General features: G+C 53.1%; 1 protein-coding gene across 1 annotated transcript in view; it reads right to left on the bottom strand.

The window, feature by feature from the left end:
- LETM1 (leucine zipper and EF-hand containing transmembrane protein 1) overlaps positions 1 to 13,040 on the bottom strand; it is a 37,715-nt gene extending 24,675 nt beyond the window's left edge. The window contains exons 1-3 of the mRNA XM_045774759.2: positions 12,815 to 13,040; positions 8,854 to 8,914; positions 1,159 to 1,609 (exon numbers count right to left, since the gene is read on the bottom strand). Coding sequence (XP_045630715.1) covers positions 1,159 to 1,609; positions 8,854 to 8,914; positions 12,815 to 12,893 — 591 coding nt within the window. The 5' untranslated portion in view covers positions 12,894 to 13,040. The remainder of the gene's footprint in view (positions 1 to 1,158; positions 1,610 to 8,853; positions 8,915 to 12,814) is intronic.
- Between the last annotated feature and the right edge of the window lie 7,039 nt (positions 13,041 to 20,079).

The following is a 20,079-nucleotide window of genomic DNA, read 5'->3' as shown; positions in this document are numbered from 1 at the left end:
GTGGGTAATCAAGGTCCAGCCAGCGCTAACAGCACGATTCTGAAATCCCAGTGCCACCGCTCCTCCTTCCAATCCTCAGCCGGCCCCCTCCTAAAACAGCACCCAGGGGACACTCCAGCCAGTTAAAACAACGCCCTGTGTTCTCTATAAAGTTCCTGAGAACAAGCATAAAATCAGAAGCCAGGGGCACCTGGGTGGCACAGCAGTTAAGCGTCTGCCTTCGGCTCAGGGCGTGATCCTGGCGTTACGGGATCGAGCCCCACATCAGGCTCTTCCGCTATGGGCCTGCTTCTTTCTCTCCCACTCCCCCTGCTTGTGTTCCCTCTCTCACTGGCTGTCTCTATCTCTGTCAAATAAATAGATAAAATCTTTAAAAAAAAAAATCAGAAGCCAAAGTAACTTTCACACATGACAGCCAACTCCTAAGATCTTCTGAAAGTCAACTTCCAGGAACAGACGTCGCTGCACCTCTCCTTGGGGAATCCGAGGGTGCTGAGAACTTAAGCTGCCCTTTACCCCTTGGGGACTCACCAAAAAAAAAAAAAAAAAAAAAAAAAAAAGAGCAAGAGGGGAAGAAGAAAGAAAACTCAGTGGTGTAACCATCAGTTATTTCAGACAAAGAGACCTAGAAGGTCTGGGCTCCTGGAAAAATACGAAGAATCTTTTTTTTAAGAGCTGGGGCATGGCATGGGGCACCTGGTAACTCTGTCGGTGAAGCATCTGCCTTCCAGCTCAGGTCATGATCCCAGGGCCCTGTGTTGGAGCCCCGTGTTACTGGGCTCCCTGCTCAGCTCTCTGCCTGCTTCTCCCTCTCCCTCTGCACCGCTCCCCAACTCGTGCTCTCTCACTCTCTTTCAAATAAAATTGTAAAAGGAAGAAGAGCTGATAGGCGGCCGAGAAAGCTGGTGCGCCACATGCTGAGCGGGAAGCTCCGGGCAGCCGGAGAGCGGGGGGCGGGCAGGGTCTAGAGCCAACAGACGCACGGAAGCCCTGGCACAGGGGCACTGCTCCCGTCAGCGGGGTCCTACAGGGAAGTTCACGGGTTAGTCTTTCGGTTCTTTTTTTTTTTTTTTAAACCAAAAGTGGCATGAAAAAAGCCCTAAACACATTTTAAGTACCCAGAAGGTGAACCGACCAGGACCCTCGCGTGCCCATTACCTGCCTGCGCTCTCTGCGGGTCAGGCTGTGGCCGTGGAGGACGCGCCAGAGCATGCGTGCGGCGATCTTGGTGTCAATCCAGAGCAGGCGGAAGCCGTGGTAGTAGTGCTTCAGCTCGTCCAGGACCCTCTGCCCCAGGGACTTCTTCACGGCCACCTCCGGGGGGGGGCTGTACACAGGGCCTCCCTCCTCCAGCTTCTTGTTCTTGTCCTTTAAGGACTTGAGCGACTTCTCCACCACGGAGTCATCGCCCAGTGGGGGCGACGAGTGCCAGCAGCGCAAGGGAAAGAACGGTGGCCCTGGGACAACCAGACTGGCAGAGGTGGGGGCCCACGGCGCTCCGGCCACTGAGCACACGCGCTCGGGCCTCAGAGTCCAACAGACACGGGGATCGGCTCTGAAGGAAAGGTGCACGGGGTGGACAGGAGTGCAGCAGCGAAACGGTACATTCCTTGAAAAGGGAGAAAGGAAAACAGCGGTGAGGAGCCAGCCACTATCTACAACCTCCCAGCGCCACATACCAACAAGAGCGACACAGACCAGAGCCCTACCATAACCACACGCCCACTCAACCTTCCTGGTACACGAAACAGACTCAACACCGCTTCCTGACACTCAGAGCACATCAGGAAGAGGAGCTGCTTGCGAGGGGCTTGTGCAAGAGACCAAGGGCAGCCGGTCCCCATGGGCTCACAGAGGATACCAGCACACCAAGGCGACTAGGCAGAGGCTAGGGCCTGGGGTTAAGGGACAGGCTGGACACAAACAGCAGAAACCTGACCCCTGGACTAGACAGACCCAACCTCAGGGCAGATCTCCCAGGAGGGTCCCCAGACTTGGGGAATCTGGGGTGGGGCAGGGGCAGGGTCCTTTCCCTACCAGGGGACTTCCTACAAAGACCTGCAGCTCTTGAGCAAGTCCTGGAAGTCAGTGAGGATGCTCCAATCAACAATGACCCAACCCTGGGCGTAGTCCAGCAAAATGTTTGCACAAAATGGCAAAAACCCAACATATCACGTCCAGAGCCCACTCCTCCCTCTCTTCCCTGTGCTGCTCCTTCTGCTCAGCTCAGAGCCTCAATTATGGTCCAGGGCTAGAGCAACTTACCTGCACAGTTCTCAGAGCCCCACGAGCTTCTATGGAACCTGCCTTTCTTACTGGAAACCTCCTCCCTTCTGATGCACAAACCTACTTCTGGGAGGCCACAGCCTCCAGCTTAACCTCAGAGGCGTGTGCTTACAACCAACACAGCCCAGCCTCTTCCCATGTGCTGGATCACCTCATGGCACCTGCCCAATCCCAGCATTGACGACCTGAGCTCGACAGCTGCCTGTCCCAGTTCAAATTCCAACCCACTGTTGCTGTGAGACCTTGGGTAACGTAATTAACCCCTCTGTGCTTCAGAAGCGTGCTCTGTAAACGGGTGTGGTAATACATACATACACGAAGTGCCCAGAACCATGCCTGGTACAGCAACGCCTGCCAGAAAGGTGGCAGCTATGATCACTCTCCCATCAAAGCAGTTGAGAAGCCGTCAGTCAGGGCTGGAAGAAGCTGGTCAATGTCTAGTTTAGCTGAACCTTTTACCAAAGGACAAATAGGGACGTGCCCACCTCAGTTCACAGCCTGTATCAAGCGGGCGCCAGCCACCCCATTGATCAACCCCACGCTGGCGTCCTGCCTGTCTGGGGCCCCCATTCCTGCCTTCGAAGGGCAGGGTCAGTCCTGTGCTGTGAGCCCCAGATGCCCACAGTCAACACCTGAGCTGGAATTTGGTGGCCTTGAACCCGCCCTGCTGAGTCACAGCTGCACGGAGCACAGCAGAGCTGCTCAGCCACATGGGGCTGCGAGACTGTAGCCGCAGCCTGGGCCCTCTGCACCTCGGCCTCACCTCCCACTGCAGGTGAGGACAATACCCACACACAGTAATAAACCTTACCTCCTATCTCTGTCAAACTTAATTATCCAATTTTCCAACCCTCAATTATCAAGGAAGCAAGTGGCTTCCACGAGAAGGCATGATGTCAGCAGTTGCAGGGGGCAGCTAACAGGCAAAGACAGTCTCATGAAAACAGCGAGCAGAAAAGCAACCGGTGTATCCAGCTGGGGCTGGTGATGCTCCAAGATCTGGCTATCTTCACACACACGAGAGACCACTATTACTAACAACCTAGCCAGAAAGGTTTAGCTATTTTCAAAAAGCATAAAATTGCATAATCTGTTACTTTAAAAATATTCGTCAAAATAACACTAATCTGGGCACTGCTGCCTGCCCATGGCCAGCTGGGGCCCTCCTCTGCCCCAGCTCAAGACAGCCCACAGCTCGGCCTCGCTCCCGAGAAGCGCACGCCCGCCTCACCCACTCAGGGTCAGTAGGCCCAGCTTCCCATCAAGGCCCCAGTCCTTCTCCTGCTTTTCCTTTTCTTTCTCTTCGAAGTGGGGAAAACCCACTCTGGGCAAAAGCAGTGTGTCAACGAGAAATTCGCAGTCACCAGAGGACAGACTGTTGGCATTAAAAAGCTTGGGGGCTCCTATGGAAGCTGCCCATTTTACTTTAGGGTGCTGATGCCTACGTCCACCTCAATACACACAACCTGCTACCACCTCCAAGAAGAGAAGAACTAAGGACACCCGGCCGGCTCAGTTGGTAGAACATGTGGCTCCTGACCTCGGGCTTGTGAGTTTGAGCCCCACACTGGGTGCAGAGATGACTTAAAAATAAAATCTTAAAAAAACAAAGAGAGAAACTGAGTCGTGTCTGGCAAGTGAACGCATTCACCGGGTCAGCATTTCCCGTGCCTCGTGGCATCAGCTGCACAACCACAGGGTGGCAGGTAAGGGACCCACACCTGCTCTCCCCGTGGCACCTCCCTAACTCTTGTCAACAGCACAACTCTTGTGGCTGCTTGACTCCTGAGGGCATAGCTCACCCAGACGATGGCCTGAGGCTGGGCCAGCGAGGACTGCAAACCTCAACATGACCTTCAGGAACATGAGGCCGGCAAGGGCAAAGTGACACCAGCAACAAGAAGGGAAGCAAAGATGGACAACAGAGCAACAGGTACGAGGACCAAGAGGAATGATTCCCGAAGTGCAGGACATCTCTCTACCCAGAGACAAGAGGTGACCCGCACTTCCCTGTACGACACGGGGCTCCTCCGCCAGGGAACTGGAGACCACTGCCCGCAACATTGCAACACCTATCAGAGCCCTCAAGGCCCCGTGATATCCAGCATACCCTATGCTGGGAGCATTCCAGGGGCCGGGGAAGCAGCTGGCACCACCATCTCGCATTTCTGCAGCCCATCGTAGGAGCACTCACACGGCACAAGACTCTGGAAAGAGCCTCACGGCAGCCCCAGTCTTCCCATGGAATGAGCTTCAGGATTAAGAAGTTAGTTTGGGGGCGCCTGGGTGGCACAGTGGTTAAGCGTCTGCCTTTGGCTCAGGGCGTGATCCCGGGGTGATGGGATCGAGCCCCACATCAGGCTCTTCCACTATGAGCCTGCTTCTTCCTCTCCCACTTCCCCTGCTTGTGTTCCCTCTCTTGCTGGCTGTCTCTATCTCTGTCGAATAAATAAATAAAATCTTAAAAAAAAAAAAAAGAAGTTAGTTTGCTTATTCCCCATTTTAGGTGCTCCCTCGCTGCCTTTATTTTTGTGATAAAGGAAGTCAAGAGCAGCTAGACAACACCCATGACATTGTCTTGGATCAGAAACGCCCCACCTGCTCACCCTTTGGGGTCTGGACCATTTTAGCTGAAGATTGAGATAGAAAAAGAACCAAAAGAGAGAGCACTGCTGCGACCACGCTGGCCTTGGGACAATGCAGACATCTGTGCCCGGACCCACTTATGCATGGAGGTTTTCCGATAAATAGAGGACAGTCCTGTAAGTGCATTTGCCTTACGATTTTCTTTTGTCTAGCTTACTTGATTGTAAGAAGGCAGCATATGATACATACACAAGCTAGGTGCAAATCGACTATGTTCAGCAAGGCTTCCGCTCAACAGCTGGCTAGCAGTTCAGCTTTAGGAAGTCAAGTCCTACGTGCGTTTTCAACTGCACAGGGGTCGGTGCCCCTGACCCCTCCTTGCATTGTTCAAGGGTCACCTGTACTTATCTGTGAGGCTCAACATTTCTTATACTGCGCCATCAAAAGCAAAAGCAGCATGTCCAGGATGCTGAGACTGATAAAGACTTCAACTCTCACCAGTAATCTCTCATTTGAAATGTTGGAGTTCAGCTAAACAGCTTTATAGTTCCCATTGTACAACATTCTCTTCCCCCCCATAATCTTCTTTCATTTATTTCTAAGTAAGCTCTACCGACTATGTGGGGCTTGAACTCACGACCCTGAGAGCAAGTCACCTGCTCCACTGACTAAGCCAGCTGGGCGCCCCGCATTGCTTAACTTTATAAAGAAAGCACTTAACTTTCTAAAAATTGTTAACTTATAAAAAAATCTGTATTAATAAAGCAGTTTTTATATTTTAATATGAACCTTAAATGCAGGTACATCTGACTCTTAAAAGGTGGTTGAAAAATTCAACATCCATCCATAATAAAAACATTTTAGGGGCGCCTGGGCGGCTCAATCAGTTGAGTGTCTGCCTTTTCAGCTTAGGTCATGATCCCAGGGTCTTGGGATTGAGCCCCGTATCGGGCTCTCCGCTCAGCGGGGAGCCTGCTTCTCCTTCTCCTTCTGCTGTTGCCCCTGTTTGCGCTCTCTCTGTCAAATACTAAAAACAAAAGCTAACATTACACAGACGAAACACTAGATACTCTACTGTCTGCTGGGGCAACACAGGAGGGGCCGCAGCTGCTGTGATGCCAGGCCGGGCGGCTGAGGGCGCGGAAAAGTGGCAGAAGCACGAGCACCTGAAGGAGAGACACTCAGGGCGCCGTGCCCCAGCAGACCCTGCCACCACAGAGAGGCGGTACCGCGTGAGCTAGAACATGATAAACGAGCTGTAAGTGGCTGGACACAAGAAAACTGGTGACTTACGTGCCAGCAATAATCACTTGGGAAAATAATGAAAAAGGAGGCCCATCAACACCAAACCCAACAGATCTGGGCACCTTCTAAAGGGCAGCAGGTGTGGGCCGGATAAAGAAAATGACAGACCTCTTCCTGAAACAGAGAGAAGGGCTTACTAAAGAAAACAGCTTACCCCTGGGAAACTGCGGGCGCCTTTCAGTTAATATTCCCAAATGATTTTATGGGTTTTTTTTTGAAGATTTTATTTATTCATTTGAGAGAGAGAACGTGAGCACGAGCAGGGGGAGGAGCAGAGGGAGAAGCAGGCTTCTCACTGAGCAGGGAGCCCGACGAGGGCCTGGATCCCAGGACTCCGGGATCATGACCTGAGCTGAAGGCAGACGCTTAATCGACTGAGCCACCCAGGAGCCCCAATTTTATGGTTTTGAGGATACTCCAGTTATAATCCCCAAAAGACTACTTTAGAACTGAAATAATTCAAAAGCAAACCCAGGAGGACTGTCCAGAAAGGATGTGTTCCAGGCTGGTCCCCTGCAGATAAAAGCCAGCAGGAGGACTCACCGGGGTAAATGTCAGGTGCAGACCACCCAGACACGACAAGCACCCCATGCAAGAGAAAAAGGCACGGAAGGCTCTGCAGGCTGCTAGGGTCGCTGATTGGCAGCACTGCCTCCCCCACACACCCCCGGTGGTTCATGCGGGCGAAGCAGTCCACAGGGCAGTCCTCAAACCTGCCTTAGAGGTCAGTACCTAGAAACCAGAGACTTCACACAAACACCCAGACTTCTGGCTCATCTTGAAAAAAACCCAAGAGCTGGCCTTACGAGGCTACATCCTTTATGGCAAGCATAAGTTGCACCCCGGGATCACCACCCACTCTGTTTCCAGCCTCACACTGGGCCCCAGGCCCCTGAAATGCTACCCGCGGATTACAGAGTTTGCTTTAGAATTAAATCCAGAAATGCACACTTTGGCAAGAGTAAAGATGTTCTATGCACATTCTTCAATGGCTCCACATCATAAAAAGAGAGATTCCATGACAACAACACTTACACTGGTCAAAAGAGAAATCTAATTAAAATCAAACCCAGGGGCCCTGGGTGGCTCTGCTGGTTGAGCGGACAACTCTTGATTTCAACTCAGGCGGTGATCTTGGGGATGTGGGATGGAGCCCCATGTTGGGCTCCACACTCAGCGGGGAGTCTGCTTGGGATTCTCTCTCTCCCTCTCCCCCCCACTCTAAAATAAATAAAATCTTTAAAATCAAACCCTAGAACAGGGCACCTGGGTGGCTCAGTCGGTTAAGCGTCTGCCTTCGGCTCAGGTCATGATCTCAGGGTCCTGGGATCGAGTCCCACGTCAGGCTCCTTGCTCAGCGGGGAGCCTGCTTCTCCCTCTCCCTCTGCTGCTCCCCTGCTTGTGCTCTCTAATAAATAAATAAAATCTTTAAAAATAAAATCAAACCCAAGAGTCAGGTGGGAGTGCTCTTGTGACAGGCAGGGGCCAGCAGGGACTGCTGCTGGGAGAGGTTTTGAGACAGACTTTGCTGTGTCCCCACCAGACGCTGCATGTGTGCCAACCGCACTCCACAGAGACACTCACACGTGCAAGAAAAGCCCCACAAGCCCGCTGTTTAAGCACAATTTTGCTTTACCATCAACCAAGTGTTCCTGCATGACTTATGTAGTTTTTATTTTAGGGAAGTAGATCTGTTCCAGGAAGCATTCTCCAAAAAAGTGTTATAGCCAAGATAAGGTGACAAGTGAACAACCTCCAATGAATAAGAAAACTCAGAAGACCCCAAGGGTCCGTGGCTGTGAGGGGCCAGCTGGACGGCACTTGGGAAGGAGGTCTGCGCTCTCCGAGTGGAAGAATCAGGGATGTCCAAAGGGAGAGATGGGCTCTACTGTGGATATCTGGGGGCAAGTGGACAAGGGCCTGGGAGTCAGGAGAGAGGTCTGAGCATCCAACCACACAGGTGGGGGCGGGGGGATCAGAAGGAAACTATGCCTGGGGATGCTGGGCAGAGGGAATGCTGGGTGGGAGAGCACAGGAACCCCGAGGGAAGTTTGAGTCCATGTGCATCAGTGGACAGGGAAGCATGGATGCCACTCCCTCCAGGAAGCCCTCCAGCCTCACAAAAGTACCTTCACAGGGAAAGCTAAGTCCACCACATTCCAGATGTGTCCCCAGAACCAGGCGGGGGCGAGCCCTGTGGCCAGCACTCGCTCAACCTGATGTTCCGCGAAGGACCAAATGGGGTTCAAGGGAGGGTCTAATGTGTTCACTGACAGAGTCCCACACCTACAATGCTGCCTGGTGCATCCTGTGTCTTTTTGCACAAGTACATGAAAAGCCACCGACAACAGCGGTGCAAGTGTGGAAAAGCACACGGTGCACGATAAGTCCACAGCACTGTTTTGAAAAAGACACATGAAAAAAAGACTAGGATAAAATACACCGAAATGTAATTATATTCACAACAGGTACTGGGATTATGAATGTTTATTTCCCAAAGATCCACTAATATATGAGGTTATATATTTCAAAATGCAAAGACAATGGCTAAAAAGAATAAAAACAAAGAACAGGAAGGTAGACTATACCGTCTCCCCCAAATCAGGAGTCACACAGCAATCAAGCATTTCCAAGCTCCCACTTTCAAAGGGACGTACAGTGACGTCGTTGACTTACAGGTGGCTTATCAGCCCCACAGTGCTGGCACAGCCAAGACAGGTAGGATCTCTCAGACTACCTACAACAAAGACAAGGAGAAAACAAGAACGTAAGTTTCAAATCAGGGGCTTTAGACTGATACCATGTTTTAGAGTCTCTTTTGCAGAATAAATTTCCGGAAGCCTGTTCTGAGTGTTGGAAGGTTTCAGAGTATTGCTAAGTAAAGGGTCTGTCCAGTTAGGAACATGGGGTCTTGGGGTAGCCCTAGTAAAGAAGGAGAATCTGAGGCAGCCCCTGGCTTCACGCACCCCAACCAGAAACACCAGGTTCCAGCCCAGGTCCACAGAGCCCAGGCCGGGGGTCTCCCCAGGCAGGACCATTCCCTCCCTACTCACTCCAGCTGATGTCAGGTTGCATGGGACCCCCAAGGCACAGACAGCTCCAGAGCAAGCAAGGGCCCCATCCAAACAACCCGACGCCTTCTCTGCCCACAGGAGGGGTGAGGGCTATGAGAATTATTGGTAAAACAAATGCCAAGAGCAATTTATTTCTTGGATAAACACTACTGTTGAGTGTACAGCACACTTTCAGGATTTTGATGTATTTTTGACACTTTTTCTAACTCAATGTGGTTTCCACTAAGCATAAATTCAGAGTTCATTCTCAAGACCAATGCTCAGCTTACCTGTGATCAAACCCTGTGCTGTGGAAACCACCTGTGGAAGGAACAAGACAGATACTGGGGGCAGTGGGGCCAGAGGCACCATACTGATAGGTTGCCAGGGAGCAAGGCTGGAAAGGCAGGCTGGCATCCTAAGACCCTCAGGCAGCAGGAGTGCACAGAGCAGGTGTGGGGTGCTGAGGGCTCACTCTGGGAGCCAGCGTGAGCAGGGAGAAGACGGGCACAGCAGGGGACAGGTGCCAGCTCCCAGACACCCTCTGAGCAGGCCAGGCAGGGGAGACCCAAGCTGCTCCCGGTGGAACCTCTGGAGACCTTGGAGGACCTTGTAGTACAGGCGACAACCTTGTTTTAAGCTGGGGTCTGGGCTCCCAAGTGGTTACCATGATTCATAAAGTAATCTTTTGTATTTCAAACATACGTTTTTAGTCACACCAAGCCCTTCTTACTCCAGCTGAGGACCAAACAGAAGTGTCCCAGACCTGGGCCAGCCCCACACCTCAAGAACATAGCTCAACAATGGCTCCCGGCCCTGCACCTTCCCCCCAGCAAGGAGACAAGCTGTCACAGTTCCCAGAGCTCCCTGGCCTGCCATCCCATCACTATATTGTGTGAACCGCACATCCCCTGTCCTACCTGGCCCCTTCCCACAATCTCCCCACTCTGAAGGCTTTCCCAAAACCTCCAAGGAGCCTGCTCCTGGGGGATTGGGGGCGGGGGGAGGACTCTGGGATATGGGCCACAGATGGGCCATTCCCTCCTTTAAGTCCCTTTGTTTCAATTCCCCCCCCCCCCAACAACCAATTCTCCAACTCTCTGACCCCAGCTGGGCAGCCTACCATTCAGTTCTTTCTGACCCTACCCAGAGTTAATGCACACCCACAGGTTATTAAGGGCTCGGTCCCACAAGACTGCTCTGCTTCGGCCACCAGTTGCAAGTAGGATCCCCAGGTCACCCACACTTCTGCCAACTACAAATCTGGGGGCTCCCACCACTACTTTCAGTATTATTAATTCTCTGAACACAGAACTCAGGAAAATGCTCTACTTACTATTACAGTTTATTATAAAGGACATGAGGAACAGCCAGACGGTGAGGTACACAGTGCAAGGTGTAGAAGACTCCTGAGTGCAGGAGCCTCTGTCGCTGGGGGGGGGGGGTTGGCATCTGCAGATGCCACCAACTCCAAGCCTCCCTATTCAAACATTCTTTTCTTATCTTCATTACCTAGGCATGACTGATTACACCCCAGGCCACTGGAGATCGATTTCAATCCCGACCCCCTCCCCTCCCTGAAGGTTGGGATTCTACAACAGAGCTGAACAGTCCTCAAAACTGTCAAGGAAAGCCTGAGAAACGTGTCGCAGCCGAGACTAAATAGATATAACAACCACGTGTAATATGGTGTCCTGGATGAGGTCCTGGGACACAGCAAGACATCGTAATTAAAATATGCACACAATAAAGGAAAGGTACCAATACAAGAAACACATGTGAATAGAGAGTATGTTAATTACAAAGTAAAAAAATCAGAATAAAGTGTGGGACAGAATAAAAGAAATCTGAATACAGTATGGAGCTCAGTAAATAACAATGTTGGTTTACTAATCGTGACAATGAGCCACACTGACAGAAAAGGTTAGTACTGGGGAAATGTGCTGCAGAAAAGGGCTACTGTGCCCAGCCGAGAGTGTCGTTTTGGAGGGTTCAAGACTGGACTCAGAGTCCAGTCCTGGGTCTCCTGGGCTTTGGATTCCCTGTTGGTCCTGAAGGGAACCCGCTGTCTGACCCACTCTCAGCCCCTTCCTGTGTAATAAAGAACAGTGCTAAACTACAAGAAACATTTGTGTTCCCGGAAAGATATCAACCACAAAAACAAATTCCACTCACTTTTAAACTGTAAACAGCTACAGAAACCTGAAGTGGCCGAAGTATTTTTATTACCATGCTTAACAGGGAAGAGATACAAGCAGAACTCTAACAGCAGAGGGACCTGGACACCCAGACCATTCACACCCTCAATTCCTGCTGCTCAGTGCCATTCCCATGGCTCCAAAGTTCTAAGCAGTCAACCAGTCGTTACTGTTAAAAATTACAAGAATCACGTTTCTTGTACTTGCTTTTGTGAATGGTAAAGTACTTTGAAATATATTTCACTCGTGGGACACCTGGGTGGCGCAATCATTAAGCGTTTGCCTTCGGCTCAGGGCGTGATCCTGGCGTTATGGGATCGAGCCCCACATCAGGCTCCTCCGCTATGAGCCTGCTTCTCCCTCTCCCACTCCCCCTGCTTGTGTTCCCTCACTCGCTGGCTGTCTCTCTCTCTCTCTGTCAAATAAATAAATAAAATCTTTAAAAAAAAAAAAAGAAAGAAAAATATATTTCACTCGAGTCTCTAATATTCATAAGGGAAGTCCTAATCTTAACAGATAAGGAACAAACTCAGAAAGGTTAATATAAAAAGAATCAGAAAAGGAAACGTGTGGACACCTAAGAGCCCCGAGTTAGGGTAGGGTCACAGAGGCTGGGGATACCAAGGGACTCGCCTGGGGCCATGCCCAGCAAGGCCTGAGGCCCCTCTACAGACACCCAACAGTACTATAGAGATATCGGTCCCACCGATGTCCTACAAGCCCGCAGATCCAGCTGGTTCGTCTCTGCCAGACCCTGGTCATCTCACCTCAAGAGTCCTAAACGTGCCCCAAGGGCACGACTGTCCTCATGAGTGAACACCACGTTCCACCAAGCTTAACCACGACAGCAGCGCCCAGACAGTCCTAAGGCTGGCCGTCAGCGCGCTCCCTTCAAAAAACTTTCCAAATCCCGCTCAGGACGCCGCGGCCAGCAGCCGGGCGGCTAAGGTCACAGCGCGAGTGAGTCACAGGCCGCCGCCCCGCGCGCGGCACCCACACCCCGACAACGGGCTGGCCAGGGCGGGGCGGAGGGGAGAGGCGGCCTAAGGTCCCAGCCGGCGTGACCCCAGCCCCGGGCCGCGTCCTAGCACCCCTACCCACCCACCCACCCACCAGGGCACCGTCCGGCGCTGGGGCCCCGCCGGGCAGCTGCGGCCCTCGGCCGCCCGCCCGGACACCCGGCCCCTTGCTCCTGTGCTCCCAACACCCCTGGCCCTGGCCCCGGCTCCAGGCCTCAGCCCTGGCCCAGCCCCGGCCCCCATGCCCCCGCCGCCGCCGGCCCCAGCCCCTGTCCCAACCCCCACCCGCCCCTTCCGACCCCGGCTCCCGCCCCCCGCCGGCCCCGGCCCCAAGCCCCGCGCCGTCGGCGGAGCGCCGGCAGCTTACCCCTCCGGGCGGCGGCGCGGGGCGGCGGGAAGCGGGCGGGCCCCCGGCCGCGGCAGCTCCTCAGTAAGATGGACGCCATGTGCCCGGCCGCGGCGGCCGCTCCGGCCTCCTGCTGCTCCCTCCTCCTCCTGCGCGGCGGCCGCAGCTACTCGCCGGCCCGCCGGCGCCTCGGCCCGCCCGCACGGACGGTTGAAGGCGGCGGTTGGCTCCCGGCGACGGACGCTCAGCTCAAGGACCCGGCACCGGCGGCAGCCATGTCCCGGCACAGCGTCCGTCGGCGCGGGGCGGGGCAGCTGGGCCGCCACTCCCATTGGGCCCCTCCGGCGCCCGCCGCCCGCCAGGTGCGGGGCGGGCCTGAGTCCCCGCGGACTACGGGTCCCGGCGTGCCCCGCGAGGGCCGGCCTCCCGAAGCCGCGCGGCATTCTGGGGCCCGTCGTGGCCGCGCATGCGTACCGGGACATTCCGTGTGGGAGAGGCGGCGAGGTGTTGGGCGCCTGTGCGCGCCTCAGGGGGTCTCCGGAAAGGGCCCCGCGGAGGGACGCTGATGGCCCGGCTTGTGTGGTTGGGCCTCTGCTCGCTGTCGGTCCCATCCCGGGCTGGCGCGCGCAGCCGCGAGGGGGACCTCCGCGGGTCCGGGTCCGGATCCAGGTCCAGGGCGGCGCCCCCACTGCGCGGCCTGATCCGCCCAGCTGAGAGCTCACACGCTGCTCCCAGAAGGCCTTCCACCCAGCGCGGACCTTTGAGCCCACACTCCCCTTTTCTAAGATGGGGTCATGTTCGCAAGGGTCGTGCGGGGACGGATGAAGTGACGCAGGAAAGCAGGCAGGGGGAAAAGGGGTGGACGGCCCCTGGGCCCAGTGGACACGGTCTCCCCCAGCAGACCACTCGACCAGCCGGCACTCACGCGCAGTGGCACTAGGCTCTTCCTCGGGACTCGCCACTCTGCTTTCCCCGTTCCATCCCTTGCTTGGAAGGTCTTTTACCTCCTTCTGGCCTCATCTGCCTATCTCTTGTTCACTGATGTAATTAATCCCAGGGTACCGCTTAGGGAAGGTCTGGCAGTGCATTCTCGGTGCAAGTCTGTTCTCTGGGCTACAGGAGCGTGGAACTCCTAATCTTAGCAGGCTCTTGAGAGACTGAATTTGGTTGAACGGCATGTCTACCTAGGAGGCTCGGCCCTCACCATCAGGAGGAAATAGCCTGCCTGCAGTTTTTTTCCTTTCCAGGGCTTCCAGATGCTGGACTGGGATGGGCCTGGAGTCCCCACCCCATCTCCGGTGGGAGAGAATAGAACTAGTTAGTGCAGGGCACTTGGGCGATGAGAGGAAGTGCTTGTATTGGCACCCGGCAGTGAGCGCTACAGACATCATACGCAGAGTTAATCTAAGCACGTTAATGCCCGAAACTGAGGCCTCCAAGGTCAAAAAACCATAAAGCCAGGCTCCTTTCCTATACATCTCCCAGGAGGCAATGGTGGGATAAGGAAGGACAGTTCTTGTCCCCCCACCCCAGGGTCAGGTCTGAGTCAGGGCAAACAGGTGCTCAGGATCAGACAGGACTGGCCTACCAATGCCCAAAGTGTAGGAGAACGCTTGTGCCAGTACAGCTAGTAGCTGACATTGGCCCTCAGCTCCCGAAGGCTCTGTTCCAAAGCCATCAAGGGGCAGGAAGGGAGGCTCCACAGAGTGGGTGAGAATCAAAGCTGGTCTCTAACGATGCTGTAAGTGTCTGCAGGACTTTGAAGGACAGTGGATGGGGGAAAGGCCCCAACTGCCTCTGTATTGCCCAAAGGACCTGGTGTGAGGAACTATGGCAACCATGCTCACTTGCCCTTGGCACGATTCACCTGTGGCCCAGCTAGGTTGCATGAGAGAAGCCAAAGATAGGGTCTCTGTAGGGAGGGTGCTTCTGAACACACATCTGTGATGCTTTTTGCAGCTCCACTGCCAGGGTGGATTTTTAGAGAAAGACATTTTTAACAATACCTCTATTGGGTTTTCTAATTAGTTAAAGAACATGTGCTTGTTGTAAGCATTTTAAATTTATAAAAATAAATATAAAGGGGCACCTGGGTGGCTCAATCGGCTAAGCATCTGCTTTCAGCTTGGGTCATGATCCCAGAATCCTGGGATGGAGTCCCATATCAGGCTCAGTGGGGAGTCTGCTTCTCCTTCTGCCTCTTGCCCCTGCTTGTGCTTTCTCTTTAACAAATAAATAAAATCTTTAAAAACAAAAGAAATATAAACAAGTAGAGGGGCGCCGCCTGGCGGGCTCGATCCATAGAGCATGCAGCACTTGATCTTAGGGTCACAAGTTCAAGTCCTACATTGGGCATAGAGCTTACTTACTAATGGAAAATAATTAAAAACAAGTAGAAATCTGGTGCCAGCTTGCCATCCATACCCTTAATGCCACGCGAATGGCCGCCCTCCTGCCCCACACCTACTCAGGTAGCAGTCCAAGCACACAGAGTCCTGGCACAGTGGGTCTGTTTTTGTATCATGGACTCTTTGGTTTTTTTCTTCTCTCTTCTCTTTCTTTATGGGCCTTTTTCTTTTTTCTATGCTCCCCACAAATTGAACATAATCTTCCATAGTCGCTACATGTTTACACAAGCGACAAGAGTCCAGAGAAACAGGGTGGGATATTATTCAGGCAGCACAAATGCCCCAGCTAGGGAGATTAGAGAATCTGGCTAGGGATGAGGTCAGGGGTCAGGTTAGGGATCTGGGGGGTGGGGGTCATGTTAGACATCAGGTTAGGGAATCAGGTTAGGGGTCAGCTTAGGGATCAGGGTATCAGAGGAAGACTCGTCTGTGTGCCATACTGCGGCCAGGATTGGACTCAGAGCAGGTGAAATTGGATTTGACAGGGTTGGAATTTTGCCCAGAAGTGTGATGAAGGAAGAGAGGGACAGTGGAGTTTAAGAATTGTGCAAAAGAGTGGCCATAAGACTTGACTGGGAAATTTAAAATGGGGATGAGGGGAAGGGAGGAAAAGGTGGGAGAAACTCGGGACTGCAGAAAGTGGCAGGACCACTGGCCTGTGGGGGCTTCTGGTCCTGAAGGGCATTGGCCGTTGGGTACCACAGCGGGTGAGCTGGCAAGAGAGGGATGCTCATGGTGGGTGGTGGGTGGTTTGCATTTATTGGCCCTGGCAAGGGCTAGGATGTGAGCCCAGGAGAAGGACCTGAAGTGAGGCTGGAGGGCAAAGCCGTTGGGGTGGAGAGCCAGGATACCTTTGAGCGCCATGGGGAAAGGCATGCCTTCCTCCAACTGAAAACAGCCTTAGCCAGGCACACGCAGCAGAAGGGGCAGGTACTGGCCTCCAGCCCTCTCTTGCTTTGTAACAACCTACATGACCGATGTGGTGGTGGCCTGGACTAGAGAGTATGGAAGAGACCTTCATTTGGGTCCTTGAGTATGCGGGAATGGTGTCTATGGGGCTGAGACTAAGCCTACTTGCTCCCCACAGCAGCGCCCATTCTCCCCCTGTCTCTCCATAACAGAACCTTGGGTTTCTGGGTTTCATTCAGCGGCCTCCCTTGACCCTTCTGCTTCCTTCTGCTTGCCAAGTACTGTGGTTGATGTGATGGAGAGTACAGCCCCTGGACTGCTGACCTTGGACTTGTATTACCTAAGAGCAAGAAAACATCTACCTTTTCTCAGCCACTGTTACTTGAAGGAGTTTCTGTATATAAAGCTAAATTTAATCATAACGGATTCAAGGACAGATCCCTAGAAGCTAGATTGCTGAGTGAGTGTGACTGCAAATGTATATTTTTGTAAACCTTTAAAATTAAAGGTTTTATTTTTTAAAAGATTTTATTTATTCATTAGAGAGCACAAGCAGGGGGAGCAGCAGACAGAGGGAGAAGCAGGCTCCCCGTTGAGCGGGCGCCTGACTCGGGACATGATCCCAGGACCCTGGAATCATGACCTGAGCCGAAGGCAGATGCTTAACTGACTGAGCCACCCAGGTGTCCCTCATTTGGTAATTTTTAACAGCTTCTATTTTTTCTATTGAGGTTTCTCTTCACTCATTAGACCCTATTTTCCTTTAATTATTGAATATCTTCAAACTCCTGCCTTAAAAGTTTTTCTCCGTCAGACCTCAGACTGGGCTTATGATTGGTTTGTATTGCCTTTTTTCCTTGATAATGGCCACATCTCCTCTTTTCTCTGTATGCTGAGTGACTTTATTGTTCACTGATTGCTGTGGATGATACGCTATAGACTCTAGATTCCGTTATCTTTTTTTTGACAATGACAATATGTGCTTTTCGATCACTAAACACTGCAGCTTCTGCCTTCCTCCCTTTGGATCCCCACTCTGGGGAAGCCAGCCCCTGTGTTGGGAGGATACTCAAGCAGCCTGTGGAGAGGCCCACATGGGGAGGAACTGAAGCCTCCTGCCAACGGGCAGCACCATCTGAGGAAAGCTGTCTCTGTAGCCTGTCTGCAGCCCCAGCCAAGGTTTTGGATGATGGCAGCTCTGGGCATCATCTTGTCTGCGATCCGGAACTAGCTGTCTCACCCGTTCCCAATCCTGACCAAAGCAACTGCGTGTGATAATATTTACTGTGTTTTGAACCACTAAGTTTGGGGGTAACATGATACACAGCAATAGATAACAGACAAGATGTGTCTAGAGAATGTTTCGCTGTAGGATGCTCCAGTTCCCAGGGCATGGATCCTAGTGTGTCAGCCGCATGCCAGGGGCATTCATGGGCTTGAACGAGGTGTTCACTTTAGCCCAGAGCTCCCAAAACAGTTGTTCTCTGGGAAGTTTGGGGGCCTCACCCCAATTATGTGCAGCCCCGACCTCAGCCAAGGATAGTGGGACATCTTCAATGCCCCTTGACACACTCGCCTGTCCTCCAGTGCCCTCTCCACAGGTTCCAGCAGCAGCACTGGCCCTCGGCTCAGGCATACAGTGTGCCCTGCTGGACCCCATCTCCCTGTGCCATGGTAGGAGACTGCCAACAAGTACAAAGCTGGGTGGTCAAGGTGTACCTTGGGAATTTCCCTTCACTGGGGATTGAAGTCCTGCATTTCCTTTTTTTTTTCACACCTGAAAATAGCTCCCTCATCTATTTTGTCCATGTTAATAGTTGTTGACAGTGGGAGGGCCAGTTAGTTACAGGATTCTCTGTTATAGCCTCAATCAAATTTGCTTTTTTGAAGGACAAGTCTTTCTACATTTGTGGCAAAACTGGTGAGCTCTAAATAAAGCCTAGAATTTAGTTAGTGGTAATGGACTGATGTTGGTTTCTTAGTTTTGACAAAGCTACCATGTAAGCTGTGGCGACTAGGGGAAACAGTTGGGGAAACTGTTATCTGTGCATCTTTTCTGTAAATATAAACATTACAATAAAAAAAATAAAAGTGATCCATCTGTCTGGGGTCAGGAGAGAGGGAAAGAGAGGCCAGGCTCTGTGTCTGTGTGCCTGCCCACCAGGCTGGCTCTGAGCGGCCGCTCCTGCTGTCTCTGGTCAGTCCCCAACTCAGGCTGGTGAAGCCGGTCACAGGCTCAGAACAGAAGCGCTCCAAAGCGGTCCCCAAGCGTTGCCAGTGCTCACACGTAGCGGCACGCCCAGGGCTTGGGGAGAACTTTCATTTTCTTCTCTTTGCTGTTTTGGGTTTTAATTTAATTAGAAAAAGAAGCGCTACTTTAGCACAAAACAATGTTTCTTTAGCCAAAGCCTGAGTGAGTGGGCAGCGCTGGCAGTGGCGCCCTGACCTGGGTGGTCCTCGACCTGAGGCAGTCCCCTCGGAGGATGGGGGGTGCAAAGGCCACCGGAAGGGTGGGCGCGGCCTGGCGAAGGTCTCCCGTCTTCTCATCACTGCCCTCGGTCCTCAAGCATCGCTTTCTTCCCTCCGCGGCAGCCGCGAGACTCACCCAGCCAGCGGCAACCCCGGCGGCCGCGGCCGCGCAGGGTCCGCCGCAGGAAGCGGCGCCCGGGACCGGCCGGTGGGCGGGGCCTCGCGGCGCTTGGCCAATGGGACGGGCGGGACTTGTGGGGCGGGGCCAGGACGGCGGGAGCTCTGCGCCCAGGGCTGGGGCAGGTCCCTAACCTCCGCCCCTGGGGCGCCGCCTCCTTATCCCTCGGCAAGAACGTGCGAGCTTGCCTGCCCAGCTGCACCCACGCGGCGACTGCCCGGGCCATCACCCGGGCCAGGCGTGCCCCGCGCTTTCTCGAGGGAGGGCAGCGGGGCAAATGGGACCACGTGCCGTTAGGGACCGTCCATTCCTTCCTCCCAGCACTCCCGCAGGGGGTACTGTACTACTGCCACACTGTGCACACGGACGCCTCACACCCTGCTCAAGGTCGTGCAGCTAGTAAGGGAGATGTTGTGGGTTGAACTGTGTCCCCTAAAAGATATGTTCAAGTCCTAACTCCCCTGCCTGTGAATGCGACCTTATTTGGAAACAGGGTCTTCGCAGATGTAATCAAATTAAGAGAAGTTTTTAGGTGGACCCTAATCCAATGACTGGCATCCTTAGGAGAAGGGAAAACAGGGGACCCTGGATGGCTCAGTTGGTGGAACAAGCGACTCTTGATCTCAGAGTTGTAAGTTTGAGCCCCACTTTAGGTGTAGAGATTGCTTAAAAATAAAGTCTTGAAAAAAAAAAAGAGAAAAGAGAAAACAGATGGACACACAGGGAGGAGACCATGTGAAGACAGAACCTGGTAGTGGAGTGATGCTGATAGGAGCCCAGGAGCACCAAGGCTTTCCCACCATCACCAGAAGCTGGGAAGAGGCCAGGAAAGATTCTCCCTGAGAGCCTCAGAGGGAACATGGCCCTACATAGGCCTCGGCTTCAGGCTTCCAGTCTACAGAACGGTGAAACAATAACTTTGTGTTATTTTGTGGCACTTTAGTGGGGCCCTAAGGAACCTGTTCATGGGGAACCAGGACTAGAAGACTGGCTGTCCAGCCCTAGGCAGCAGTACCACGTGGAGATAAACACAGAGTTGTGCGTACCCCTAGGAGGACTCAGCCAGCCTGGGAGGAGTCAGAGAAGGCTTCTGGAGAAAGTACTATCCCAGGTAAGATCTGGCATGCGAACAGAGGGAGAAGTCAATTTGATACCTGCCCAGGGTGGATGTGTGTGGCTGTTGAAAGAGCTCTGGGGAGAGGGCTGGGCCAGAGAAGCAGAGCTGGATGTCCTTCCTGCTCCTGAAAGTCCAACACAAGGCTGGCTGAGGAGTGGGTTTTGTGTGAGAGGCACTGGGGAGCCATAGCACGATTTTAAACAGT

Source organism: Ursus americanus, chromosome 8, assembly GCF_024610735.1.
Source record: "Ursus americanus isolate L20-20 chromosome 8, mUrsAme1.1.p, whole genome shotgun sequence".
In the NCBI taxonomy this organism is placed as follows: domain Eukaryota; kingdom Metazoa; phylum Chordata; class Mammalia; order Carnivora; family Ursidae; genus Ursus; species Ursus americanus.
Note: the sequence above shows the minus strand (reverse complement) of the source record. Positions and strands in the feature narration are given on the sequence as shown.